The 24,237-nt window shown below is 52.8% G+C and overlaps 1 protein-coding gene, 1 long non-coding RNA gene and 1 pseudogene across 7 annotated transcripts; 1 reads left to right on the top strand and 2 right to left on the bottom strand.

The window, feature by feature from the left end:
- The first annotated feature begins 586 nt into the window (after positions 1-586).
- On the top strand, positions 587-22,521 carry LOC105727629 (WAS protein family homolog 2). Of its 6 annotated transcripts, XM_064377620.1 has the most exons (12): positions 5,396-5,414; positions 5,791-5,871; positions 10,385-10,538; positions 18,379-18,490; positions 18,696-18,842; positions 19,020-19,156; positions 19,399-19,534; positions 19,796-19,997; positions 20,086-20,241; positions 20,948-21,106; positions 21,862-21,930; positions 22,071-22,521. In XM_064377620.1, exons 3-12 carry the CDS (start codon positions 10,390-10,392, stop codon positions 22,202-22,204), a joined length of 1,401 nt encoding a protein of 466 aa, XP_064233690.1. In that variant the 5' UTR covers positions 5,396-5,414; positions 5,791-5,871; positions 10,385-10,389; the 3' UTR covers positions 22,205-22,521. The 6 variants fall into 6 exon arrangements, with proteins under 6 accessions (XP_064233692.1, XP_064233688.1, XP_064233687.1 ...); XM_064377618.1 differs by lacking the exons at positions 5,396-5,414; positions 5,791-5,871 and adding an exon at positions 633-740; XM_064377617.1 differs by lacking the exons at positions 5,396-5,414; positions 5,791-5,871 and adding an exon at positions 4,718-4,787.
- On the bottom strand, positions 3,556-4,778 carry LOC110568522 (uncharacterized). The gene is made up of 2 exons (XR_002478789.2): positions 4,456-4,778; positions 3,556-3,697 (listed from the first exon to the last, which is right to left on the bottom strand). It is a non-coding gene; the product is annotated as an uncharacterized LOC110568522 (long non-coding RNA).
- Positions 22,470-24,237, bottom strand: part of LOC135275429 (gamma-tubulin complex component 5-like) — a 34,917-nt pseudogene continuing 33,149 nt past the window's right edge.

Below are 24,237 nucleotides of genomic sequence, written 5' to 3'. Positions count from 1 at the left end.
GTGAACAGGACCTGAGGAAATCGTATCTTGTCTTCTTGTCACCTCGCCCGTGGTTGTTTATCTTATGAGATAAGGGGTGTCTCAGGTGAAGCAGGACAGAGAGGATGCCAGCGCAGGGGTGGTAGGGAAGATTTGGGGAGTGCCTGTTGGGGTATGTGTTTGTGGGAGGAGGACTTTTCACATATGGCTTATGTGTCAGGAGGATCTCATTGTTAAATAAGCACCTAACTGATGATTGATTTCACATTTCACACTTCTAAGTTTTTATAATTTAAATTCTTTCAACCGGGCTTTTTTTCCCCCCAAGCTCTAGATATCTGGCTAGAATTGATTTGATTTGCACAATCCTGCCTGTGAGATTTAGCCCCACCCATGAGAGCCCCCTCAGAGCCACACACAGCCAGGACACCTCTGCTGGCCTCCTCTTTCCCAGCCTTCCCACTGGTGGCAGGCCCCTGGCTCTGGCCTCCCCTATCTGGGAATGAGCCAGCTGCACGGCTGCTGACAGTGGCTGAGATAATCCTCCCTGAGCTGTTCCAAGGATTAGTTCTGCAGCCCTGTGCCCAGCTCCCACACAAGTGGGATTTCAGGGCCAGGAAAGGAAGGGTGCAGCTCCTGCAATGTGGAGCAGCCTACCAAATGGAGTCCTCTCTCACCTGGGAGAGCCGGGTGCTGCCCCGAGAAGGATGCATTTATGGCTTCATGAAGTCCTTTCTGACCCCCGATGCTGCTGCCTTTAGGTAAGCCTGAGCAAATCTGTGGGAGGCCCATTTTGGCATGAGAAAGGGATGGCTTCTTCTAAGCCCGCTGGCCGTGATCCCAGGTTCCTACACATTCTGGCTCAAGTCCAGACTCTCTGTGACATAGGAGACCCTCCATGAGAGGTAGTATAATATAGAGGATACACGTGCTTATGAAGAGGCTGCCTGTCTGAACTTGGACAAGTTATTTTTATTTATTTATTTATTTATTTATTTTTATAAAGTCTCATTATGTTGCCCAGGCTGGTCTTGAACTCCTGGGTTCAACTGATCCTCCTGCGCCGGCCTCCCAAAGTGTTGGTATTACACTCTGGGTTCTCTTCAGATCATATGCATCTTTTGCCTTTTACCAAAATGATGGGATTATAGTGTGAGCCACCATGTGTGGTCAATTTTTTTTTTTTAATTGAGGTGAAATTCACATCAGTTTGACCATTTTAAAATGAGCAATCAATGGCATTATACATTTGTAATTGTGCAAACACTATCTCTACGTAGTTCCAAAACATTGTCATCATTAATCTATGGACACAGGCATCATTTTAAGCATTTCAAATATGTTAACTCATTGAATGTTCACAACAAAGACAGATTCAGTTATTGTAAATTTGTAGAGTGAAAACTGAGGCACAGGTTTCATGCTTAGGATCACACAGCTATGAAGCAGAATAAGGACTCCAGCCGAGGCAGTCTAGTCCCAAAGGCCTTCCCTTCCTAGTAACCACCGTGCTCTACTGCCTCTCAGAGAACAACCCAAATAGCACAACAAGAGGGCTAAGCTATCTGGTCTGTCTGGTGAAGATTCAAATGCTGCTCATTTCAGAGAAGCGGACGCTTCTGGGCTGCAGAGGCTTCCTAGAGAAGGAAGACCATGTAAGGTCTAACTCAGGGCAGGTCAGGATGGTGTGAATGACTCACTCTGAACACAGTCATCCATGGGTGTTTATTAAAACTGGCTCTGGAACTCCCACAGGGAAGGTTCTTATCTTTGCCTACACAGCACAGAGCTCTCTGGGTAGAGTTCTAGACCCGGCCTCTTTCAAATACGTTAGAAACCTCAGCAAGAGGAACTATTTTCTGTCTGGCTGCATCCATCTGTTTAGAGAGTGGGATATGTCCATCCTCCTTTCTACAGGCATACTTGGAAGCCCTTCCCAAAAGCAAGACCTCTTGGTGAAATTTACTGCTGGAGAGGAAAGTGGTTTTCAGGAGAGGGGAGTCTATTCCAGGAACTGTGGCACAGAAGCTAGAGGCCGGGTAGGGAACAACTTAAACTAAGTCCTTGGTCTTGTTTCCAGTTTACTTCCTGTGGATCAGGGCTCAGGATACCCTGTCGCATGCTCTTTACCCCTCCACCAGGAATTCCTAAAATCCATGCTCATGGATCCTGGGAAATCCAGGAGGCTGGGGATGCACGCAAGCCTCAGCAAGACTTCCAGGGACCAACCCTGTAGCCTTTATTCCTCAGGCCCCTCAGCCCAATGGCCAGCAAAGGCAGGCGGGGCTTCCGTGTCCACACATGACAATGACCTGCAGCTGTTCTTTGTCTAGGCTGAGGTCAGGGATTCCCACTGCAGCTCCAGCGGCTGAGAGTAAAAGTCTTTGCAATCCAGCTCCTAGGAAATCTTTAAAATTAGGTCTGGGGTGAGCCTGTCAGTAGTAGATTAGGTAGAGAACTTTTATGAAGTTGAGGGTGAACCATCTGGAGGGTGAACTGGCTGGGGGTTTCTAGAACTGAGGGTGGTGCCTAGCAGTGCATTTGTGAGCAGGCACAGCCAGGCTTGGTATGTGCTGTGCTGTGTGTGCATATTCACAGGCATCATGGAGCATATATACTTTCCTTTTGTGTTGAACTAAACCTGACAGATTATCAAGTACTTTTTTTCCTGAGACAGGGTCTCTCTCTGTCACTTAACCTTGAGTGAAGTGGCACAATCATAGCTCACTGCAGCCTCGACCTCCTGAGCTCAAGTTATCCTCCCACCTCAGCCTCCCATGTAACTGGGACTACAGGTGTGTGACACCATGCCTGACTATTTTATTTTATTATTATTATTATTTGAGATGGAGTCTTGCTCTTGTTGCCCAGGCTGGAGTGCAGCGGCGCTCACTGCAACCCTCTGACTCCCAGGTTCAAGCCATCCTCCTGCCTCAGCCTCCTGAGTAGCTGGGATTACCGGTATGCACCACCATGGCTGGCTAATTTTGTATTTTTAGTAGAGACGAGGTTTCTCTGTGTTGGTCAGGCTGGTCTCGAACTCCCAACTTCAGGTGATTCTCCCACCTCTGCCTCCTAGAATGCTGGGATTACAGGTGTGAGCCACTGCACGTGGCCTTATTTTTGTAGAGATGGAATCTCATAATATTGCCCAGGCTAATCTCAAACTCCTGAGCTCAAGCAATCCTTTCGTCTCAGCCTACCAAAGTGCTGGGATTACAGGCATGAGCCACCACACCTAGCCAGATTATAAAATACTTCGATATCCTTTCTCTGCAGCCTTCAAAAGGAGGCAAGGCAAGCACAATTAAACCCCATTACAAATGGGGTGACTGAAGCCCCATTCATGGCTTGCCCAGGGTCACACAAAGAATGAGTGGCAGAGCCCCGAGCCTGTGTGCTTCCCTCTGTGCCAGGCTGCTTCACCCAGACAGGGCTGCACCTTGTGCATGGGACATTTCTCCTTTCTTATGTCCTGAGTACCTTGAGCTACTCAGATATTGCTCGGGGGGGTGGGGGGGTGAGGGGAAAATGTTTTCAGGTTGTATTAATCAAAACAAAATACCACACAATGGGTGACTTTAAAATCATACATTTATTCTTCACAATTCTGGAGGCTTGGGAATCCAAGTTCAAGGCGGTAGATGGACTGGTTCCTGGTGAGGGCTCTCTTCCTGGTTTGCAGACAGCCACCTTCTCTGCATCCTCACTTGGTAACCTGGTAAGAAAAGACAAGTGAGAGAGAGAGAGAGAGAGAGAAAGAGAGAGAGAGAGAGAATATTCTCTCTCTCTTTTTTTTAACCAGACTTATAATAAGGGCCCCACTCCACAACCTCATCTAACTGTAATTACCTACCAAAAGCCCATTTCCACATACCATCACATTAGGGGTTAGGGCTTCAACATAAGAATTTGGGGAGGACTTATACATTCTGTCTAAAACATGGGTGGAAACCCATCTCTTCCTCACTGCTGGTGGGGAACCACACGCTGCAGCCAGTGAGAAGTTGCATGTTCTTGTTACAACTCGATCCAACTCCCCCAGATGAGGGGGCAGGGAAGAAGGACAAAACTGGGAGAGTGAGCGAGCATTAGGAAGAGAGTAGGGTGGCCAGACGTAGCAAATAAAATATAAAATGCTTAATTTTGAATTTCAGATAAACAACCAATAATATGTTTTAGCGTAAGTATGTCCCAAACTAAGCTTGGGATGTATTTGTGCTAAGAAATTATTCGTTCTTTATCTGAAATTCAAAGTAACTGGGCATCCTGTATTTTAATCTGGCAACCCTAAAAAGATAGGGCCAAAAATGCTGGGGCAAGTCAGCAGCTTCCAGGAGGGACTACTGCTGGACTTCTGGACTGATGCTCTTTTTATATAGTTAACTTTTTACAAAAGCCTATTTTCTTTCTTTGTATCAGCTTTTCACTAGCTTTTAAAAAATTGTGGTAAAACATACATAACCTAAAACTCACCATCTAAGCCATTTTTAAGCATACAGTTCAGTGGTATTAAGTAGGTTGACATTGTTGTGCCGCCATCACCACCATTCACTTCCACCACTCTTTCACCATGCCAGCCTGAAACTCTGCCCATTGAACACACGCTGCCCAACTCCACCTAGCTTCCCCATCCCTGGCGGCCACGGCTTCTGTCTCCATGAATTTGACCGTTCTAGGTACCTTACATAAGTGGACCCATCCGATATCTGCACTTTTGCCTCTGGCTTCTCTATTTAATTCTTAAAGGGGGATGGGAACTAAGTGGACCACAAGGGAGCTGCCCACAGAGGCGAGGACAATGTCAGGTGTGCTGGGGGGCGCAGGAAACAGGTCCGGGCGTTGAGCCCGAGAGCAGGGGCGGGCCCTGGGTCTGGGCTGGGGGTCCTGCCCCGGGGCGCACCCAGGGCGAGGGCCGCCCGGAGGAGCCGAGGCTGGCGGACAGCCCGGCGTCAGCCTGAGGGGAAGGCAGCGAGGGGACAGAGGACAGAACCCTGGGAAGAGGGTCTGCAGAGCAGAAGGCACGGGTGGAGGCTGCCTGGCGCGGGGAAGACAAGAGATCGGAGCCGTGTGCACGTCGGGAGCTCGGAGTGCGCGTGAGTCCCGCGCCCAGGCTCGCGACTCTGCCGGCCAGGCCAGCGCTCTGGGTCTACCGGGTACTGGAGCCGCGCATAGGGACAGCCAGCGGAGGGGGGATGGCGCCGCGGAGAGTGACGGCGGCGCTAGGACCCGGCGGCGCGGGCGGGCGGCGGGCAGAGGCGCGGGCGGGCGCGGAGACCGGAGGCGCTAGGACCCGGCGGCTCGGACGGAGCGGAAGCGGCGGCGGGAGCTTCCGGGATTGCGGTGCGCATATGAGGAGGCGTCCGGGGCGGCGGGAAGTGGAGTCGCGGGGTAGCTGCGGGGCGAAGTGGGGGAACCGCAGGGGCCGGAGTGAGGTGGGTGGGAGGCCTGGGACCTGCCGAGCTTGTGTCCCGCGGCCGCTTCCCGGCGCCCGCCTCCACTGCGCATGCCGCAGCTGGGTCCCGACCGCCTGGGAGGCGTCTTGGGCCTGTCCGGGAGCCTCCTCCCTGGAGCCGTGCCCTGCGCCCCGGCCTTGCCTGGCCCTAGCGGAGAGGCCAAGGCCCGCGGGGTGCAGGGACCCGGGCTCTGCGGGGTCCCGGTTCCGCCTCCCCGCTCCCACGCCTTCCCTCCCAGGCCGGGTTCTGGGAAGCCTTGCGGGGCTCTTTCGCAGCTGCTGCCCGCCCGGAGCGCCCGGGCCCTAGTAGGGGACCCCACGTTTCTGACACTGCTTTGGGTTCCCGGGGCCTACAGCGAGGCCTGTAACTCGGGGAGAGACCCAGGAGTGGGGTGTGAGAGAACGGTCTGCAGGGAGGGCTCCGAGAGAGGCGTGCGGTGAGTGCATTTTCCTGGGAGCGCGCAGTTTACACCACATTCTCTAAAGCGGTGCTGTCCACTAGAAATACTGTGCGATACACATGTGCAACTTTTGTCACTTAAAAAGAATCACAAAAAACTTGATGAACATGACAGATGCAAGAAAAACACAATTATTAAATAATATTTATACATTTGTGGAATCTATTGAAGAGTAACAAAATGGATAGACAGGAAATATCACGGACCTAGAATGAATTGCAGTTACCCAGTTACCCACTGTGGAACTGAGGAGCTAGGGTGTCTCATTATAAAATTCCCTTAGAGAAGACGACTTTTCAGATATTTATTGTCTGTCCACTAAATAAGAGATGATACATCACCTTTTCTGATGAGCACCACAGGCTTTTCAAAAGATGATTGCCAATTAACCCCTTTCTGCCTGGGCTTTCTCATCTGTAAAAATAGTACTTCCTACCTCTAAAGTGTGTGGTGAAGACAAACAATTGGGGTGATGTATACTAAAGTAACGAAAGTGCTTACCACGCAGGAGGGGCTGGTTAGTGTTAGATTCCCTTGTTCTTCCCTCAGTATCAAAAACAGATCTAATTTAGCTTTACATAAAGGCAAAGTATCAAGATAAGGTGACTTGTTACTTTGAAAACAACAAAGCATGTCAATAAATAACAAAAAGCTTGGAATTCAGACAACAGATCCAAGTCTGGGCTTGATCTCAAGCTAGTGTTTTGATGTTGAAAAAAATGTGATTTGGTCTTTCTAACCCCATTTCCTTATCTAAAATTGGGGATGATGATAAATTCACTGATATTAAGAGTTAAATGAGATTCTTGAGGAGTAACGCCGGTTCTGACATATGTAGGTAGGCATGCCCTGCTGAAAGAGGGACAATAAGGTTATCTTCATGATCATGTAAAAGCTACCAGATATAGGAAGAAGGGGCCATAAATGATAATGTTAGATGATTAATTTTGATGCTTAGGTCGGAGTTCATTCTAGGATATCTCCTGCCCGAAAAGAATAGAGACTCATTTCTTTGGACTCACAGGACACTGAGTGAGAGGAAAGAAAAAGAAAAGAAATGTTTAAGTCACATATGTGATTTCTAAGAGTAAAAAACAGATGAAATTAGTAATACATTTTTTAATCCAGTATATCCCAAATATGGTTATTTTAGCATATAATCAACATAAAATATTTTAATAAGATATTTCACATTCTTTTTTCTTAGTGTTTGAAATTTGGTGCATATTTTACACTTACGGCACATCTCAATTCAGACGGTCCACTTTTCAAGTGCCCAGTGGCTGCATGTGGCTGGTGGCTACCATACTGGACAGCACGGGTCTAAGGATTTCATTCCTGGCACAGGTCTGAACTCCTAACCTTAATTTTGAGTGTTTTTTAACAAACTGACCTCTGTTTATCATTCTTCTAGTACTTCCCCAAGGATGATTGTACCCTCAGCACTCAAGACCACTTGCTGTTCCCCTACACACTTTTGTTCAAGCTGTTTCTTTCACCTGGAGTGCTGACTTTGCACCTTCTTTCTCGTACCTGGTAGAAAGGCACACATTCGTGTTTTTTTTTTTGAGATGGAGTTTCGCTCTTGTTGCCCAGGCTGTAGTGAAATGGCCCAATCTTGGCTCACTGCAACCTCTGCCTCCTGGGTTGAAGTGATTCTCCTGCCTCAGCCTCCTGAGTAGTTGGGATTACAGGCATATGCCATCACGCCTGGCTAATTTTGTATTTTTAGTAGAGACGAGGTTTCTCCGTGTTGGTCAGGGTGGTCTTTTTTTTTTTTTTTTTTTTTTGAGACAGAGTTTCGCTCTTGTTACCCAGGCTGGAGTGCAATGGCGCCATCTCGGCTCACCGCAACCTCCGCCTCCTGGGTTCAGGCAATTCTCCTGCCTCAGCCTCCTGAGTAGCTGGGATTACAGGCACGCACCACCATGCCCAGCTAATTTTTTGTATTTTTTTAGTAGAGACGGGGTTTCACCATGTTGACCAGGATGGTCTCGATCTCTTGACCTCGTGATCCACCCGCCTCGGCCTCCCAAAGTGCTGGGATTACAGGCGTGAGCCACTGCGCCCGGCCGGTCAGGGTGGTCTTACTCCTGAACTCGGGTGATCTGCCCAACTCAGCCTCCCAAAGTGCTGGAATTACAGGCGTGAGCCACCGCACCTGGCTGAGAGGCATACATTCTGCTAAGAGCTTTATCCTGACTCCCCTAACCCCAAAAGGGATTTGTCACTCCTTAGCCTCATACTCATGGCTGGATTAGAGTGAATTTAATTTGAGTTTAATTGTTTTTGAGACTATCTTCCTGGCTAGTGTAGTGTCTTATTCATCTTTGTTGTGATCATGGCCTGTACCTAATAAATAATCAGTAGATATTTGCAGACAGAAAGTAAACCACTTATCAGGTGTATTCAGTCCCTTTCTTTCTTTCTTTCTTTCTTTCTTTTTTTTTTTTTTGAGACGGAGTCTTGCTCTGTTGCCAGGCTGGAGTGCAGTGACACGATCTCGGTTCACTGCAACCTCTGCCTCCCAGGTTCAAGCGATTCTCCTGCCTCAGCCTCCCAAGTAGCTGGGACTACAGATGTGCACCACCATGCCCAGCTAATTTTTGTATTTTTAGTAGAGACGAGGTTTCACCATGTTGGCCAGGCTGGTCTCAAACTCCTGACATCAGGTGATCCATCCACCTAGGCCTCCCAAAGTGCTGAGATTACAGGTGTGAGCCACCATGCCCAGCCTTCGGTCCCATTCTTTAACGGGCTTGCTGCTTCCTTTTTGAGGGGAATTGTGTATGTAGTCTTATGTGTGTGCAAGCAAACAGCATACACACAAACAAGGAATTCATCTTAAGATGCGCACAGGAAATATCTTGCACCTTTATCCTCTTTGCGATCTTACATATGGGAGAACTGAGGCACAGAAATAAGTTAGGATGGCCAGCAAACTTGCATCAGTATAAATACAAAGAAGGGGAGGGAGGAACCTTCTTACAAGGGCTGTGATGGTCTCAGAGGGTTAGGCTTCTCAGATGGCTGGGCATCAGCTGGCCATGCTTTGGTTATATGATTGGAGGAAAAAGAAGTGGGAGGTGAGGAGTAACTCCTGGGCCCTGATGAGTATTCAAGCCAAGTACAGATCTGGAAAGCCTGTACACAAAGGAGGAGCTCACTGCTGGAGAAAAAGCTGAAGAGCAGGATGGTCGCCTGAGATCGTGAAAAGTGCTGGCCTGAGGAGGGTAGAAGGAAGGGCTGGGGAAGCCAGCAGGGGAAGCAAAGGTGCAGGCTTCAGCTGTGTGAAGATGTTCGTGCGGTGTGTTATGTGAAATATACAAATTATTATTGGGAATAACCACATCTCAGCAGTGCTGGTTCTCAGTCTGGAGAATGGGAAATAGAAAGGATCAGATTCAGAGAAGGCAACTTACCCAGTGTCACAGCATTTTAAACTCAAATGAAACCTAGGCCCTTCATGCCACACTCACCAGCCCCACCCACTTGTGTTGCAACCAAGGCCCCACTGTAGTGCTTAGGAGAGCAGGTTTAGGGCACAGTGCCAGGGCTGATTAATGTCTTCCTTACCGTTTTCCAGTGAGGGGCTGTGATTAGGCCTATTTATAGGGGCCTGGTCCCTTAATATTCTGCCTGGTGCATCTCTTGCCAATCAAATCAGTGCCGTCTGCAGTGTGATTGCTGCTTTAGTGGCACCAGGGAGAGGAGTTAATTAAACCCAATATAAATAGACTCTGCCCTCACTTTGCAATTCCAGGAGTGTTTTTCCTTCCTGTCCTCCACCCCCACATGCACCTCCTTCCTCTAAAGCCCCCTAAGCTCTTATCTAGGTGAGCAGGGCTGGACACCCCTATACCTAGAGTCACTAGCCACTGCCCAGTCTGTTTCAGGAGGAGACCTCAAATTCTCAGGGGTTAAAGTGGGAAGAGCCCATGTGTGCACATTTTTTGTGCTTTTCTAGAACTGGGTACCATTTGGCAGTTGATCAGGCAATCTCCCCAACTACCCCATTTCCATCCCTTGGTTTTCAGCCTCTTTTTTTCTCTGCAACTAAGGTTTCTTTCTTGTTTATCCGAGGTCGGGAGCTGAACTGAGACAGTGTATGGAAAGGGTGCCTGGCAGCTACCAAGCACCTTGTAAGGGGTCAGAAATGTTGCACCTTCTCTGAACTCCTCCGTTGGCCCTACCAATTCCCCAGTCCCTGGACCTGCCCTCCCCCTCCCTCATTCACTCAACAGGCATCAGCAGACTCCCATCTGTGTGCTCCTGGCCTCCTACCAAATGCTCTGTCCGCTTCTCCCCTATTTGTGCAGGCTGAAGCTATGTGCATAGTGGGGATGAGGGCTGTGTTGTCTCTCCTTCCTTTTTGAGGAGAATTGTGTATGTATTCTTGTCACTCCTTAGCCTTGTACTCATGGCTGGATTAGAGTGAGTGGGTGCGGGTGGGCGTGGGCAGCTCTGATGCTCCGGCTCCCACCCACAGGCACCATGACTCCTGTGAAGACCCAGCACTCCCTGGCAGGTCAGACATATGCCGTGCCTCTCATCCAGCCAGACCTGCGGCGAGAGGAGGCCGTCCAGCAGATGGCAGATGCCCTGCAGTACCTGCAGAAGGTCTCTGGAGACATCTTCAGCAGGTGGGTGCTGCCACCCACCTCCTCCTGATCAGAGGACCATCCCCATCCTGGGCAGTCCCAGCAACCTACCCTCTGGGAGCAGCCCTCTAGGGGAAATCCTGGTCCTGGGGGACCCATCTGGTTTCCTTGTGTGGGAGGGGCTGAGGTAAGAGCCCAGCTTGGAAGGTTTTGCTCCTGAGAGTCTGAGAGCTCACTCCCTTCCACCCCATTTAGCCTCCTGGTTTCCTATGGTGGCTCTGCTCTCCTAACTCATTCTCTTCCTCCCATTTGGGGGGCGTATTCCTTCACTTTTTCCTGCAGCCAGCAAATAGTTACCCAATAGAGTTTCTGTGCAAGGCGTTGTAAGAATCTCTGTAGATCCAGCCATGGATAAGGCAGCATCCCTCTCCAGCTGGAGCGCACAGGCTGGCAGGAGAGAAAGACCTAATAACCAATGCATAATTACTTATTTAATAACAGTTGTGACAAGGCCTGTTGATAATATTTGGTAATCATTGTTATTTATATAGCATTAACCATGCACCACCGTTGATTTGAGTGCATTAACTCATTTAGCCCTCGCCACGCTTTATGAGCAGGCACTGCTGTCATCTCCATTTTATAGATGAGGAAACTGAGGTGCAGAAAGGCTGAGAGACCTGGCCAAGTGACAGAGCCAGGGTTCAAAGCCACAGATCATGGCCCCAGGTTCTGTGGGTTATTACCGCCTCTGTGGAGGGGAGGTAGGGTGCTGCGAGGCTCATCCTGGCTTGGTCTTGGGTCAGGGAGACCTGGCTTGATCTCGGGTCAGGGAAGGAGGATGTGAGGAAATGACGTTTGTGGTAAAGTCTGAGGGTTGAGTGGGTAGGTCAGGAAGAACATTCCAGAAAGAAGGAAGCACATGAACTGTAGCCCAGAGGTAGAGGACCTAATAGAAAGCCAGCATGGCTGGAGCACGGAGTGGCCATTGAGGGAGCCGAGTTGGAGGGCTAAGCTTCTTGTATCAGCAGCGCTGACCTCGCACAGTCCTTGGGCTCTGGTGACTTTTCATTCAGTGTTTATCTAATATGAGTGAGTGAGTGATGTTTGCTGTTTCCCGGCAAAGGTCCCAGCGGTTGTTGGATGCACAGGTCCTGTCTTTGGCCATGAACAACCTGAAATGAGGCTTGGTCTCCTTCCTGGGATCCCACATAGTGCCTCACATGGTGGACCCCAGTGGGAAGTATGTGACTGCCTGACTCAGGTCCCTCTCATGCTCCAAGTCACCCCTGCCCTGCCCTTGCCTGGTTGTTGCCAGACCTGGAGCGCCTGATCCTTCACTGTGCAGCCTCCTCTTCTGTCACCAACTGGAAGCCTACCTCTTCCTGAATGACCTCCCCCCACTGACTCACTGGCTTGCCCCAAGCTTGTCAAGAATGTCCCTGTAACCAAGGGGTCATGCACTGAAGTGGCTGAGGGGGTCACCTTGGAGCTGATGCCTTGGCTCAGATCCAGCTTTCCTGTTTGCTTCCTCTGTAACCTTGGGCAACTCAACCCCTCTAAGCCTTAATGTTCTCATCTGTGAAGTTGTGGTAATAATGGTAGCTTCCTGATAGAATTATTTTAAAGACTAAATGAATGAAAACATGCAAAGGAATGAAACAGTGCCTGGCACCTAGGAAGACTTCAGGAAATGCTAACTCCTCCCTGTTGATAATCTTGACCCGTCTACTGGACTTGGTTGCCATTCATGAACCTGTCATCCGTAGTTACAGAAATTGTTGGATGCACCTTTTGTGCTTATCATTGTGATAAATGTGCCCAAGGGACGCCTAGGCAAGAGGATGCAGGTCTTTAAGCGCCATCAGCTCCAGATTATGGCCACCCCATGTTCAGTGCTTAGAATGGAGGCCAAAACCATTCCCTCAGAAACTGTGTTTTCTCACCAAGATGGGGATTGCATGGTTGCCCTTCTCTGAGGGCAGCCTTGGATTTTTGGTGTCTTTCCTTTCCTGTCCTGGTACTTGGCACCTTGTAGACAGTTGCATGTCCCCTGCCCAGGGATGGGATGAGGAGAGGGCAGGAAGGCATCTTCTGGAGAGTGGAGTGCTGCGTTCATTGAGTGTGGGATCTTCAAGTTGCTGGCACAGCCCACGGAGGGGAAGATGCTTCTCAGGAGCACTGGGCCTGAGTCCTGGCTCTCTCACGCCACGTTCCAGGTCACTGCATCTATCTCTCCACCATGTGCTCCACATCATGCTGGATCTTTAAGAGACACCAATTATGTGGCTGAAACTGTGTCCTTAAAGAGCTTGGAGGCTGGAATGGGAACATGTAGGGCGAGACTAATTGTTAATTGTGTAGCATGGACCGTGTGGGCTTCTCAGGGCCTAGAAGGGAGAGAAATCAGTAAGAATTGGTGGCACACCTGTCAGAACTCCCCAAACCAAGCTAAGCAAAAAGTAACCAGTAGGGCAGCCTTTGGAGTTAGGGCTAAAATGACGTCATCAGGACCTGGCTTTGCTTTCCTTCCTTGTCAGTTTGCTGCTTTGGGTCTAGCTGCATTCTCAGACAGGCCATATTCTCGTGGTGGCAAGGCGACATGGCAGAGTCAGTTTCAGCAGGAAAGAATGCTCTCCTGTGTCCCCCACTTCCTCTAGAGGCCACACTCACCTGGATTGGTCCTTGTGTCTGTCCCAGAATCCATCGCTGGGGCCAGGGGACTATGACATGCTACTTGGCTTAGACCAAGGTGCTCTTCAGACCACCCACCTGAAGCTCAGGGTGTAAGCCTGCAGGAGAGATAGATTCCCCAAAGGAAACGGGGCCATTGCTTGAGTAAAGAGGAAATAGGTGCTGGAGAGGAAAGCCACATGCCTACTCCACCTAGGGCAGGCTCCTGGAGGAGGAGGGCAGGGTAGGGAGGTAGGCGTGCAGGTTGCCCTGATAGGGTCTAGAAATGGGGGCCACAGGCTTGGAAAGAAGCCTTAGTGTGGCTTGGAATGTGGTGTATGATGTCTGCTGGGAAGGCCAGCCTGCACAGGGGCTGGAGGGGTGTAGGGGTTCTGCATGGGGAGCACAGACAGTGCTGCCTCTCCCTTGCACTCAGCTCACAGGGCATGAGAGGCTGATTTCCCATGAGCCTGTGGGCCAGGCCTCTGGATGGTGCCGAGGAGCTTTGCCTTGGTTCCTCCGTGTCCCCACGGGGCCTTGAATCTCTACCCTTAAACATGCTCCTCCTGCTTAGAAACCTCTTGCACAGAAGAAACACGTGGGCAGAAGAGAGACTCTCTCTCCCTCCCACCCCATCTCAGGCTCCAGCACAGCCCAGTCCCTGGCCTTACTGGTGCCTGTGCCCAGTGGCGCAGGCAGGTGAATGCCTGGCAAATTAGCATTCCAGGCTGTGCTCTCTCCTGCTCTGTCGCAGCCGGGAGTGGCAGAGACTGGAGGGAATGACAAGCACCTCCCAGGCTCTCTTTAGCTGTGCCCCTTCCTGTCTCCTCTTTCTGCCCCTCCATCTCTCCCCTCTTCACCTGGGAGAAGCCAGGCCCCAAAAATATCGGGCCAGATATGTCACCTGCTTCCCATGACGTAGGTGACAAGGCAAGAGGGAGTTGGGGTGGCACGGGGAAGAGGAAGGAACAGACTCTGTGTGTGGAAGTTTGGATGCTGTCATTTGCCATTGCCAATCAGCCCCTGCCCAACCTCTTCACCCAAGAGGCCGTGCCACTGCCCAGCACCTTCCCCCCGAGAAGGGTGATTTTCTCTGCAAAGCTCTTGGTCCTTTCCTCCATCTCTTTCTTTTTCCTTTCCCCCACCTCTTCCTTTCTTCTCCCCTTCCTCTTTTCCCCTTTCCCCTTGTCCTCACTTCCTCCATCCTTCTCCCCTGTTCTCTCTACTGATTGGCACCTGGTGGTCCCCAAGGTTACAGTCGCAGTAGATCACTGCATAATTAGCAAGTCGTTCTTACTTATCCCAGAGTGGAGAAGATGAAGGTAAAGGCAAGAGCACAGGTTCAGGGTCTGCTTCCCTGGGGTCACGACAGGCAGGGGAGGAGAAGCAGTGAATCAGGAGCGGGAGGAGGTGCTCCCTGCTTCCTCCTCCCCACAGCCTCTAGGGACTGGTGTGCTGATGGTGATGGGCCATCATCAGCTCCTTGTCACCTTCACAGGAATCACATGATGTAGAAAGGACCATTCCTATTTTTCAGTGGAAGAAGCTGAGGCAAAGACCAGTGAGTGGCCTCCCCAGGGTCGCGCTGCTGCTAAACAGACGTGAAACCCAGGCCCATGGGATGCTGTGGTTATTGATGCTTATCTCTTACTTACCCGGGAGGCCTGAGTCTCTTTGGGAGTGTGTTGTCTGATTTGTCTTTGACTCCCATGGCCCCAGCACTGTGCTTTCAAATGGAATGTACTCAAGATACTGAACAGTAAGGGGTGGAGTTGGGAGATGGGAATCGAGGGATGCTTGGAGATGGTCCTCTCCAGGGGAGATAGAGGAAGACGGACCCTTAGTGAGACCACGCGCAGAGCAGGCTGGGTGAGCCAGTTCTGTCCCTTATGCCCACAGAGCAGCTTCCTCCCTCGTGTTGGGTGAGTGTGCCAGAGGGGATGGCTTCAGCACTGAGCTTGTAAACTGACCTACCTTGAAGTAGGCCACCAAGCCAAGGGTGTCTATACCAGGTATGGCAAACAAATGGCTCTCATGGCACCATTCCCCCACCCTCATGGTGGGCATTGTTCATCAATGCCCTGGCCCCAGTGAGGCCTACAGGCCTTCCCAACACAGCCTCCCAGACCATCCTGCCAGTCCACAGAGAGAGCAGACATGCTGCAAGCTTTCTGACCCTGAATGTACACTTGTCCTCTGCATCATGGCCTGTGACCACGAGATAATAGACAGTCCGGGAGCTTTGTCAGCAAGCATGCCGTTCCTTAGTCTCATAGGCTCCCGGTTAAGGAAAGAGCCCCAGGATCATGTCTTCTGCCTCCACCTCAGGGAGGATTCATGCTTGGAGCACCCTGGATGGTGCTTGTGAGCTGCACCCTAATTGCTCTTCAAAGTGATGCAGTTGTTTATTAGAAAGTTGTTGTCTTTTTTTTTTTTTAAATGGCACGGAGCTGTTTCCTTGCAACTCTGCCCACTATTCCTGATAGAAGTTTACGCACTTCACCCGACAGCCCTTTTGATATTTTTGATATTTGAAGGGAATGATCATATTCTCGAAGTCATCTGATCTTTAGCCAGAACATCCTTCAGTTATCTTCATATCTTGGCAGTTTCTCACTCATCACCATCCTCATCACCCTCCTTGAGATGTTCGCAAATTTGTCACTTTCTGTTCAGCCAGTGGCTGTTACGCATCAGGCCCCATCCCAGGTGCTAGAGACGTAGCAGTGAATGAGACAGAGGGCAGTCTGTACGGGAGGTCAGAGTCCTCTGACTGTGGATCCAGTTTAAAGGGATATGACTGTGGCTGAGACTGGTGCCTGGCGTAGACTCATTCGTGAGTCCAGGGCCCTGTTTTCTGTGGTGCCTCCACGAGAGTGCATGGTCCCTGCTGAGTGGAAGAAGGATGAAGGGCAGAAGAAGAACAGGGAGCTGTGTGCCCTAAGAGCTCATTGCCTTTTTATATTGATTAACATGCTTTTAGCTTCTACTGAGCTTATAGTTAACAGAAGCTTCCAGGTCTTTCTTCACCTGAACTGTGTCTAAACCAAGTTCCCTCCACCTTCTATATTTGTGCACTTGATATTTAAACCCTAAATGTTGGGCTTCACATTTCTTCCTTATAAATGTCATCCTGATGATTGCAGTCCACCCTGTGGCCTTTAAAAATTATCTGAGCCTTGATTCCATCATGCAGACCATTTTACCCCTCTGTACTAGCCCTCGTTTTCTAACCAGGTGTTGAATGAACTGGAAGGGCCCTGCCAGATTTCTCCATGCAAGGCTGGAACCAGACCATTGTTCAACAGTGCCCTTCGGGGCTGTGGTTCATTTGGCTCTGATTTTTCCCATATGTTCTCTCCTGCAACCCCCATAGCTCCATCTTGTCCACAAGATTTTGTTAGAAGCCGTCAAAATCCATGCTGACTCAAGATGCACTGTGCTGCAAGTTTTCCCCAGGCACAGCAGGCTAATAACCCTGTTACAAAGAGAAATGCTGTGCGTTTTGAGCAGTGCTGGCCCCTGGGACTCACCTCTGCCTTTTCTAAGCACTTACAGACTCTGTTTAATAATCCATTCCAGAAACTTGACAGGGCTCATTGTTGAGCTTGGTGTTTGCAACTTTGAGTGATCAGCCCTTCTCTCCTCTGTGGCAGCACCAGGACGGAGCAGACTTTGTCCCTCCCCAGTCCCAGTTTCCTCCCACTGCCCCTGTGGACCTCGAGTACAGAGCTTATGCAACTACTGAAGATTGTGTTCAGTACCCAGGGACAGAATAAGGCTGCCTTGCCAACTGGGGTGAATTAAAACAGCTTGTGCTGGAGGACCCCTCACAGCAGATGAAGGCCTCTCCCCAGCCAGAAAAGATGGAGCTGGGTGGTTACCCTGCTTCCTCACTGGGAAGAGACGATGCTCTTCTTTCTTCATTCTGAATGGTGGCCACCTTCATACTGGTCTGTCATGGAACACTTAAGCTGCTTGGGTGCCTGTTGGTACTCCCAGCCCTGCCATGCCTGAGCCCCCTGCAGTAATCAGGGCAGACTCATTAGGGGATGGGGACCCCTGGATTGTGAAATTGGCTCTCTGGGGCCAAGGCCTTCTGAAGTTGGTGGGAGTGGCTTTGGCTTGTTGGGTCTGATTCCAGGTTATTGGCTCTAACCTTTAGAGAAATCCCAGCATTCCCTAGCCCAGAGTCTGCAACCCTTCGCCATCCCACGTCCTCCTCCTGCCTTTCCTCATGAACCCCAGTTGTGCCTCTGCCTTGTCATCCCTGTGCCTCACACAGGCTCGCACGTACCAGGTGAATGCTGAGGCTTCTCTAAATGTGGAGTGTGGCCCTTGTGGGCAAGGGTTGGGTTCTTAGGGGTAGGGGAGCTACAGAGGTGACTGGGAGGAGGATGGTGTGTCACACACGCATCAGAGTTAACTTTGCAGTGAGAGCGGCCTTACTGTGGCCAAACAACATGGAAAAGCATGAGTGGGGTTATGTACCTTAAAGCATCAGGCACCTGGGTCTTGCACACCAGGAGCCAGCCACAGGGTTTTCTGGGGAAACGGCATTCCCTGAGATGCAAGTGCACAAGAATGCACTTGTCACATCTGGGGAACAGCAGGGCAGTGGTGTCACTGGGCCCAGCCCGCACCAGGGGAGCTGGAAATGGGTGAGGAGCTAGACCATTCAGAGCCCGTGGGCCGTGGTTGGGACCCAGGGCTTGCTCAGTGAGCTGTTCACTATGTGCAGGGGCAGTTCTTCCTCAGAAAGGCAACAACACTCAGTTCCAGCCTTGCCATTCTCAGCCTCCAGTCTCAATTCCCCCTCTGCAGAGGCCACTTTGTCTACTGCACGTGATGGTGAGGGGTTGTGAACTGCCTTGCCCCATCAACAGCCATGTGTGCATGTGTCAATACCATCCTCTGCATGCCCTGGAGGCTGTCCTTCAGATAGCACGTGCAGGTGCCAGCATAGTGCCAGGTGGCTGCGTGTCCCTACCGAGTGCAGGGAACTCAGTACTGTCAACTCCTCGATCCTGCAGGTCAGATTGTCCTTGTAGAGGCCACCTGGATGGCACCAAGTTCGGCCCTGGCAAGTAGATGATCCTGACTTAAGAGCCCTTGCCTGAGGACCTGGCCTAGCAGGTCTGCTGTTAGGAGCAGGAGGTGTGCAGGGGGTAGGGAGCAGCCCCAGCTTCTGTGATCTTCTCCATGGCAGGATCTCCCAGCGGGTAGAGCAGAGCCGGAGCCAGGTGCAGGCCATCGGGGAGAAGGTCTCCTTGGCCCAGGCCAAGATTGAGAAGATCAAGGGCAGCAAGAAGGCCATCAAGGTAGCCCCCATACCCCTGTGTCCTGAGGCTGCTGGGCTGTCCCTCCGTTTCTCCATGCCTCTGAGGCTGCCCAGTCTCTGCCCTGATGCCCACCCATACCTTGGGCTTTCATCCCGCCCCGGCTCCCAACCCCACCCTCTCCTGCCAAGCAAGCCTAGCCCTCTGAGCCTCTTGGGGCCCCTCAGACTCATCCCTGTGTCCACAGGTGTTCTCCAGTGCCAAGTACCCTGCTCCAGAGCGCCTGCAGGAATATGGCTCCATCTTCACAGGTGCCCAGGACCCTGGCCTGCAGAGACGAACCCGCCACAGGATCCAGAGCAAGCACCGCACCCTGGACGAGCGGGCCCTGCAGGTTTGCTGGCCATGCACATCACACGGCCTGTCACACACCTGGAGGCCTGGATGCTGGGGATGAGCCCGGACTGCCATAGGGTTCTGTCCCGCAGAGGAGGCTGACTGGGAAGGGGTGGCAGCTGATTTGGCCCAGCACTAAACACTCACTATCCCTTGGCCCCCCTGGCCCTCCCAGGAGAAGCTGAAGTACTTTCCTGTGTGCGTGAATACCAAGCCGGAACCTGAGGATGACGCAGAGGAGGGGCTTGGGGGTCTTCCCAGCAACATCAGCTCTGTCAGCTCCTTGCTGCTCTTCAACACCACCGAGAACTTGTATGGCCAGAAGGCAGGGCCGAGGGGTGTGGGTGGGAGGCCCGGCCTGGCTTAGTGGGGACCGAGGGCATCAGACACAGGTATAGCACCGAGGCTGGGAGCCAGGGGGTAATTGGGTGGCTTGGCTTGGGAGGCCTGGGACCCCACTGTGCACACTGTGCCCCTGATGGTGTGGGAGAGGTGGGAATGTGGGCTCAGGATGGCAGGTGTCAGCTTGCCTGACCCCCACGTCGCCCCTGTAGGTACAAGAAGTATGTCTTCCTGGACCCCCTGGCTGGTGCTGTAACAAAGACCCACGTGATGCTGGGGGTGGAGATGGAGGAGAAGCTGTTTGATGCCCCCTTGTCCATCAGCAAGAGAGAGCAGCTGGACCAGCCGGTGGGAGGAACAGGGCTGGGGTGGGAGGAACAGGGCTGGGGTGGGGACAGGTGCAGTGACTGGGGTAGGGAGGAACAGGGCTGGGGTGCGAGAAACAGGGCTGGGGTGGGGACAGGTGCAGTGGCTGGGGACCCTGCCAGGGCTCCTCTCCAGGCAAGGCTGTTGAGCCCTTTATTCCACTCGTGGGGGTGCACACAAGGCCTTGCAGTATGCCCCTGCAGGTCCCTGTCACCTCTCACATGTCCATACCTAATCCTGCAGGTTCCAGAGAACTACTTCTATGTGCCAGACCTGGGCCAAGTACCTGAGATTGATGTGCCATCCTACCTGCCCGACCTGCCTGGCATTGCCAACGACCTCATGTACAGTGCCGACCTGGGCCCCGGCATTGCCCCCTCTGCCCCTGGCATCATTCCAGAACTGCCCACCTTCCACACTGAGGTAGCTGAGCCTCTTAAGCCAGGTGAGCTGGGCGCTGGGATGGGAGCTGGGCCAGGGACCTCCCTGCTCAGACACCTTTTTCCCTAGACACCCCACACTTTCTCTTTCAGACCTAGAAGATGGGGTGCTCACAGCACCGCCCCCGCCCCCACCACCTCCCCCGGCTCCTGAGGTGCTGGCTAGTGCACCCCCACTTCCACCCGTAGCCGTGACCCCCGTAGGCCCAGGCGCCAGGCAGGACAGCGGCAGCGGCGGGTCTCCTTCAGGTGGGAGCAGCTCTTTGGGGACACCTCTCTCATTGCTGGTGTGCTTGGTGCACTCAGGTGGATTGTCCGTGGGTTTGTTAAGGGGTCAGAAATCCTTGATTTTTTAAAGTAGCTCCCATTTCAAATGTCTTGTTCTACTTGGTTCATAAAATAGTGGTTTTCAGACTGTAGAGCTCTGAAATGCTCACCTCCTGGGCGGAGGGGGCCTGAACAAGTGAGGCTCTGGTTCCCCATTCCAAGTGAAACCAGTGGAAAGAAGAGGCCTGATAACAAACTACGGAAAGAAGGTCTAATGACGAACTACAGCAACAAATGATTCCGTGTCCCTGAAATTACAGCATTTCAGCTTTACTGTTATATCTCCCATCTATAGGATCCAGAAGTGGCACAAAACCCCTCTGCTGGCTCGTGTGTGCAGCTGACTGTCAGTGCCTGGCTAGCTCAGGGGTCCAGCTGTGCAGGGTGGGGGCTGGAGAGGGGCAGGGGGTGTCTGCACACACATTGCCTGCACTCAGGTGTTGCAGAAGTCAGTGCCCAGGTCCTGTGTGCCCAGGCCCCGCACAGTCTCCAAAGGCTCAGCATCCCTAACACGGGCCTCCTCATTTGAGGGGAGGTGCCCTCCCTCCTAGCGGGCTCTTGGACATGATAAGCTTCCCCAGCCCTGCCTGAGCAGCCTTTCTTCCTTGTCCTGTTCCCCACCTCCCAGCTCCAGTCCAGGGAGCTCCCAGGGAAGTGGTCGACCCCTCTGGTGGCCGGGCCACTCTGCTAGAGTCCATCCGCCAAGCTGGGGGCATCGGCAAGGCCAAGCTGCGCAGCGTGAAGGAGCGAAAGCTGGAGAAGAAGAAGCAGAAGGAGCAGGAGCAAGGTGAGCGGGCCCCGGAGCCTGCGGTTGGAGGGCCTCGGACAAAAGCACTGCCTGTCGTCTGGCACTGAGTCCACAGGGTGCTTTGCGCCCACCCCCTGCTCCTGTAAGCCTGCCCCTGCTTCCCCTAGGGCACGTGCCAGAAGCCCCAGGCCACCGTCCGAGGTCCTCAGCCCTCCTGCCTGGGCCATGGCTCCTTCCTGGTTTGGGAGCCTTAGTGGAGCTTTCCTCTCTAAGCTCACTCAGCTCCAACTGTGACAAGGAGAATCTTCCTCGACTGCCGAGACTGGTCCAAGGCAATGGTCAGCCACCACAGCCTCCTGAGCTATTTTTAGAGACTGGACCTGAGGCCTCCTAAGGCTACCCATAGTGCCTGCTGTGAACGCAGACACCGGGTGATGTGATGCCTTCGCATACTGCAGCAGTGCCCTGGGCACTGCGGTTCTGAGCTTGCGCCCAGCGCTGCTTGTGCCTTGCTCAGTGACCCCAGGCAAGCTGCCTCACCTCTCTGGGCCGGTTTCCCCATCTGTGCAGTGGTGCTGCCTACCCTGGCCCTGTTCCCGAGGGTGGCTGGGAGAGTGCTCCTCAAACGTATTCGCTTTCTCATCAGTGCCCAGTGTTGGATCAGGGATAGACTGAAGCTCTGAGCTAACTGGGAAACAGTAGCCTTGGAGGGCTGGGGAGTGTCGGGGTGGGGACAGGGAGCTGGGGTTTCATGTGACTGAACCATTCACTCCATTCTGGCTTTCCCATTGCAGTGAGAGCCACGAGCCAAGGTGGGGACCTGATGTCAGATCTCTTCAACAAGCTGGTCATGAGGCGCAAGGGTAAGAGGCAGGGCCGCTGCCTGCCCTGGGCCGGCACATCGTAATTCTCTCCTGCCTTTTTCTTCCTATGTTTAAGTCTCTGGGGGCTGGGGGAACCAGTGCTTCCCACCCACCACCCTCACTCAGCCTTTTCCTTCCAGGCATCTCTGGGAAAGGACCAGGGGCTGGTGAGGGACCCGGAGGAGCCTTTGCCCGTGTGTCAGACTCCATCCCTCCTCTGCCGCCACCACAGCAGCCACAGGCAGAGGAGGATGAGGACGACTGGGAATCCTAGACTTGGGTCATTGCTCCAACCTGGACACAGCCAGGACAGGCTCCTCAGACCTGCTGCCCTAGGAGAGGGCGGTGATGGAACTGTCCCGGGACTGTGCGGGGACCACCTTCAGGGAGCGAGAGGCTGGCCTGAGGCCACAGGGCTGGGGCGGGGGCTTCTGTATGCCTGTGCTCCACCGGGGGACGGCTCCACCCAGCCTGCACCGGTATGTTCTCTTCCCTAAAGAGGCTTCCAGAGAAAACAGCAGCACAAATCAAAGAAGAACTGAGCAGAAACCAACAGTGCACTTTTAATAAAGGACCTCTAGCTGTGCAGGATGTAAACGTCTCGGGGTCAGTGACTTTCCTCCTGTCCCTGTTGGTCCCTAGGCAGTGGGGGCAGAAGATGTGAGCTGACCATGATCCCTTTCCCTGGGGTCAGAGGAGGAGAGGTGCAGTCAGCAGGGGCAGCTGTTGCAGGGGGGAGGGGTAGTCTCCTACAGAAAAAAGATTTCAGTGACAGACACGGGGTCTCTAAAAATAGTCATGCTGAGAGCCGAATGGCCCTTGGCATCATTGCTGGTGTTGGGGTAGGTGTCTCAGAGTTTGTTCAAGTGGTTGAGAGGGAGGGAGGGAGGTGCCATCGACTTGCAGGAACTGGCACGAAGCCAGGGAGATAGAAATCTGGGGAGAGCTGTGGGGCGGGTTGGGGGCAGGGCTGCAGAAGGAGTGACTCAGGAAGAAGGTGGGGGAGGTGACAAGCCCTCAGGTGGGAGCCCTGTGGCCTTGGGGATCTTTTTAAATTGAGACTAGATGGTGAGTAGTCCAGGGCAGCTAACTTCAGCTATTATAAAAAGGGCAGAAGCAGATGGGCCTGCTCCATCTCACCTCTAAGAAGGTGGTCAGGACTGAAATGCCACAGTAGAGGCTGCAGCCCCCACAGCCTCCTGCAGAGGCCCAGTGAGAAGCCTGGCCCTCGGCCACGTGGGATGGAAGACATTGGATTCCACAGACGGGAGCTGCTCTGGGAAGACCTCAAGGGTGGCTGAGACCCACCGTTTCTTCAGATTCACCTGTTTCCACCTGTGGGCACTAATGCCTGTGCCTGGGTCCTGGCAGCGCTCCGGCACACTATCCTGGATTTCACCTTTGTAGTAGGATCCCTGCAGACCAGGCCCACGACAAACAATCTCCAGCAGGCAGGGCAAAGGAAGGGCGCAGCGCCAGGCAGTGGTGCAGCTGCCCGTCAGGAAGAGGCCGACTTCTCCCAGTGGAACTGGGCAGGGAGAAGTCGGTGAGAATGTGATCCTGGGGTGGTGGAGGCTCTCGGGAAAGGAAAAGGGAGGATTGAACTTCCACACGGCCGCAATGGCAGAACCAACAGTGGCTGTGACCTCCATGAAGCCTCGGATTTAGGCCGGCAGCTTGGCCAGGACGGGGCCGGGCATATCACTGGTCCAGGAGCACTATGCTGGCAGAATCCCTTTGGTGCCCGATGGCCCTGCCCTCATGGGACAGGAGGCTAGAGCTCTGAGTTACAGCTGCCTTCCCGACAGCACATTTCCATGGCATCTCCCTCCCCTTCCTCAGCCTCAGGTGGGAAACAGGGCAGGCAACCCCCCTTTCCTCTTCTCCCCTTCTCTAGCCCGCATCTGTCCAGCCAGCTGGAGGCAGCCAGGCTTGCTGTGGACTGGTTGATGGCCTTCTTGCAGAGCTTCTCCACCAGATCCTTCCTTGTGGATGCCTGGCCTGGGGCTCTGGGCTGGGGGTGAAGGGGATGACCCATGAGGACTGTTGCCTGCTTGCAGCTCTCCCTGGGAAAAGACCCTGCCAGGCCTTGGAGCCAGACCAGGAGGCTTCATTGGCCAACACAAGCAGCAGGGGTCCAGATGACATCGCAGGGAAGATCAAGAGGGTGTGGAGGGGCATCTGAACCTCCGGAGGGGACAGGAGATGCTGGCCCAGCAGGGAAAGCCTGGCTGTGTCACTGCTAGGAGTGATGCCACTCCCACCCACCACCCACTCTCTTCCTACCCTCTGCAATACGGGACACTC

This window comes from Aotus nancymaae, unplaced genomic scaffold (genome assembly GCF_030222135.1).
Source record: "Aotus nancymaae isolate 86718 unplaced genomic scaffold, 86718_ANA_hifiasm-v0.15.2.pri h1tg000016l, whole genome shotgun sequence".
NCBI classification, from domain to species: domain Eukaryota; kingdom Metazoa; phylum Chordata; class Mammalia; order Primates; family Aotidae; genus Aotus; species Aotus nancymaae.
This window is presented reverse-complemented; position numbering and strand designations above follow the sequence as displayed.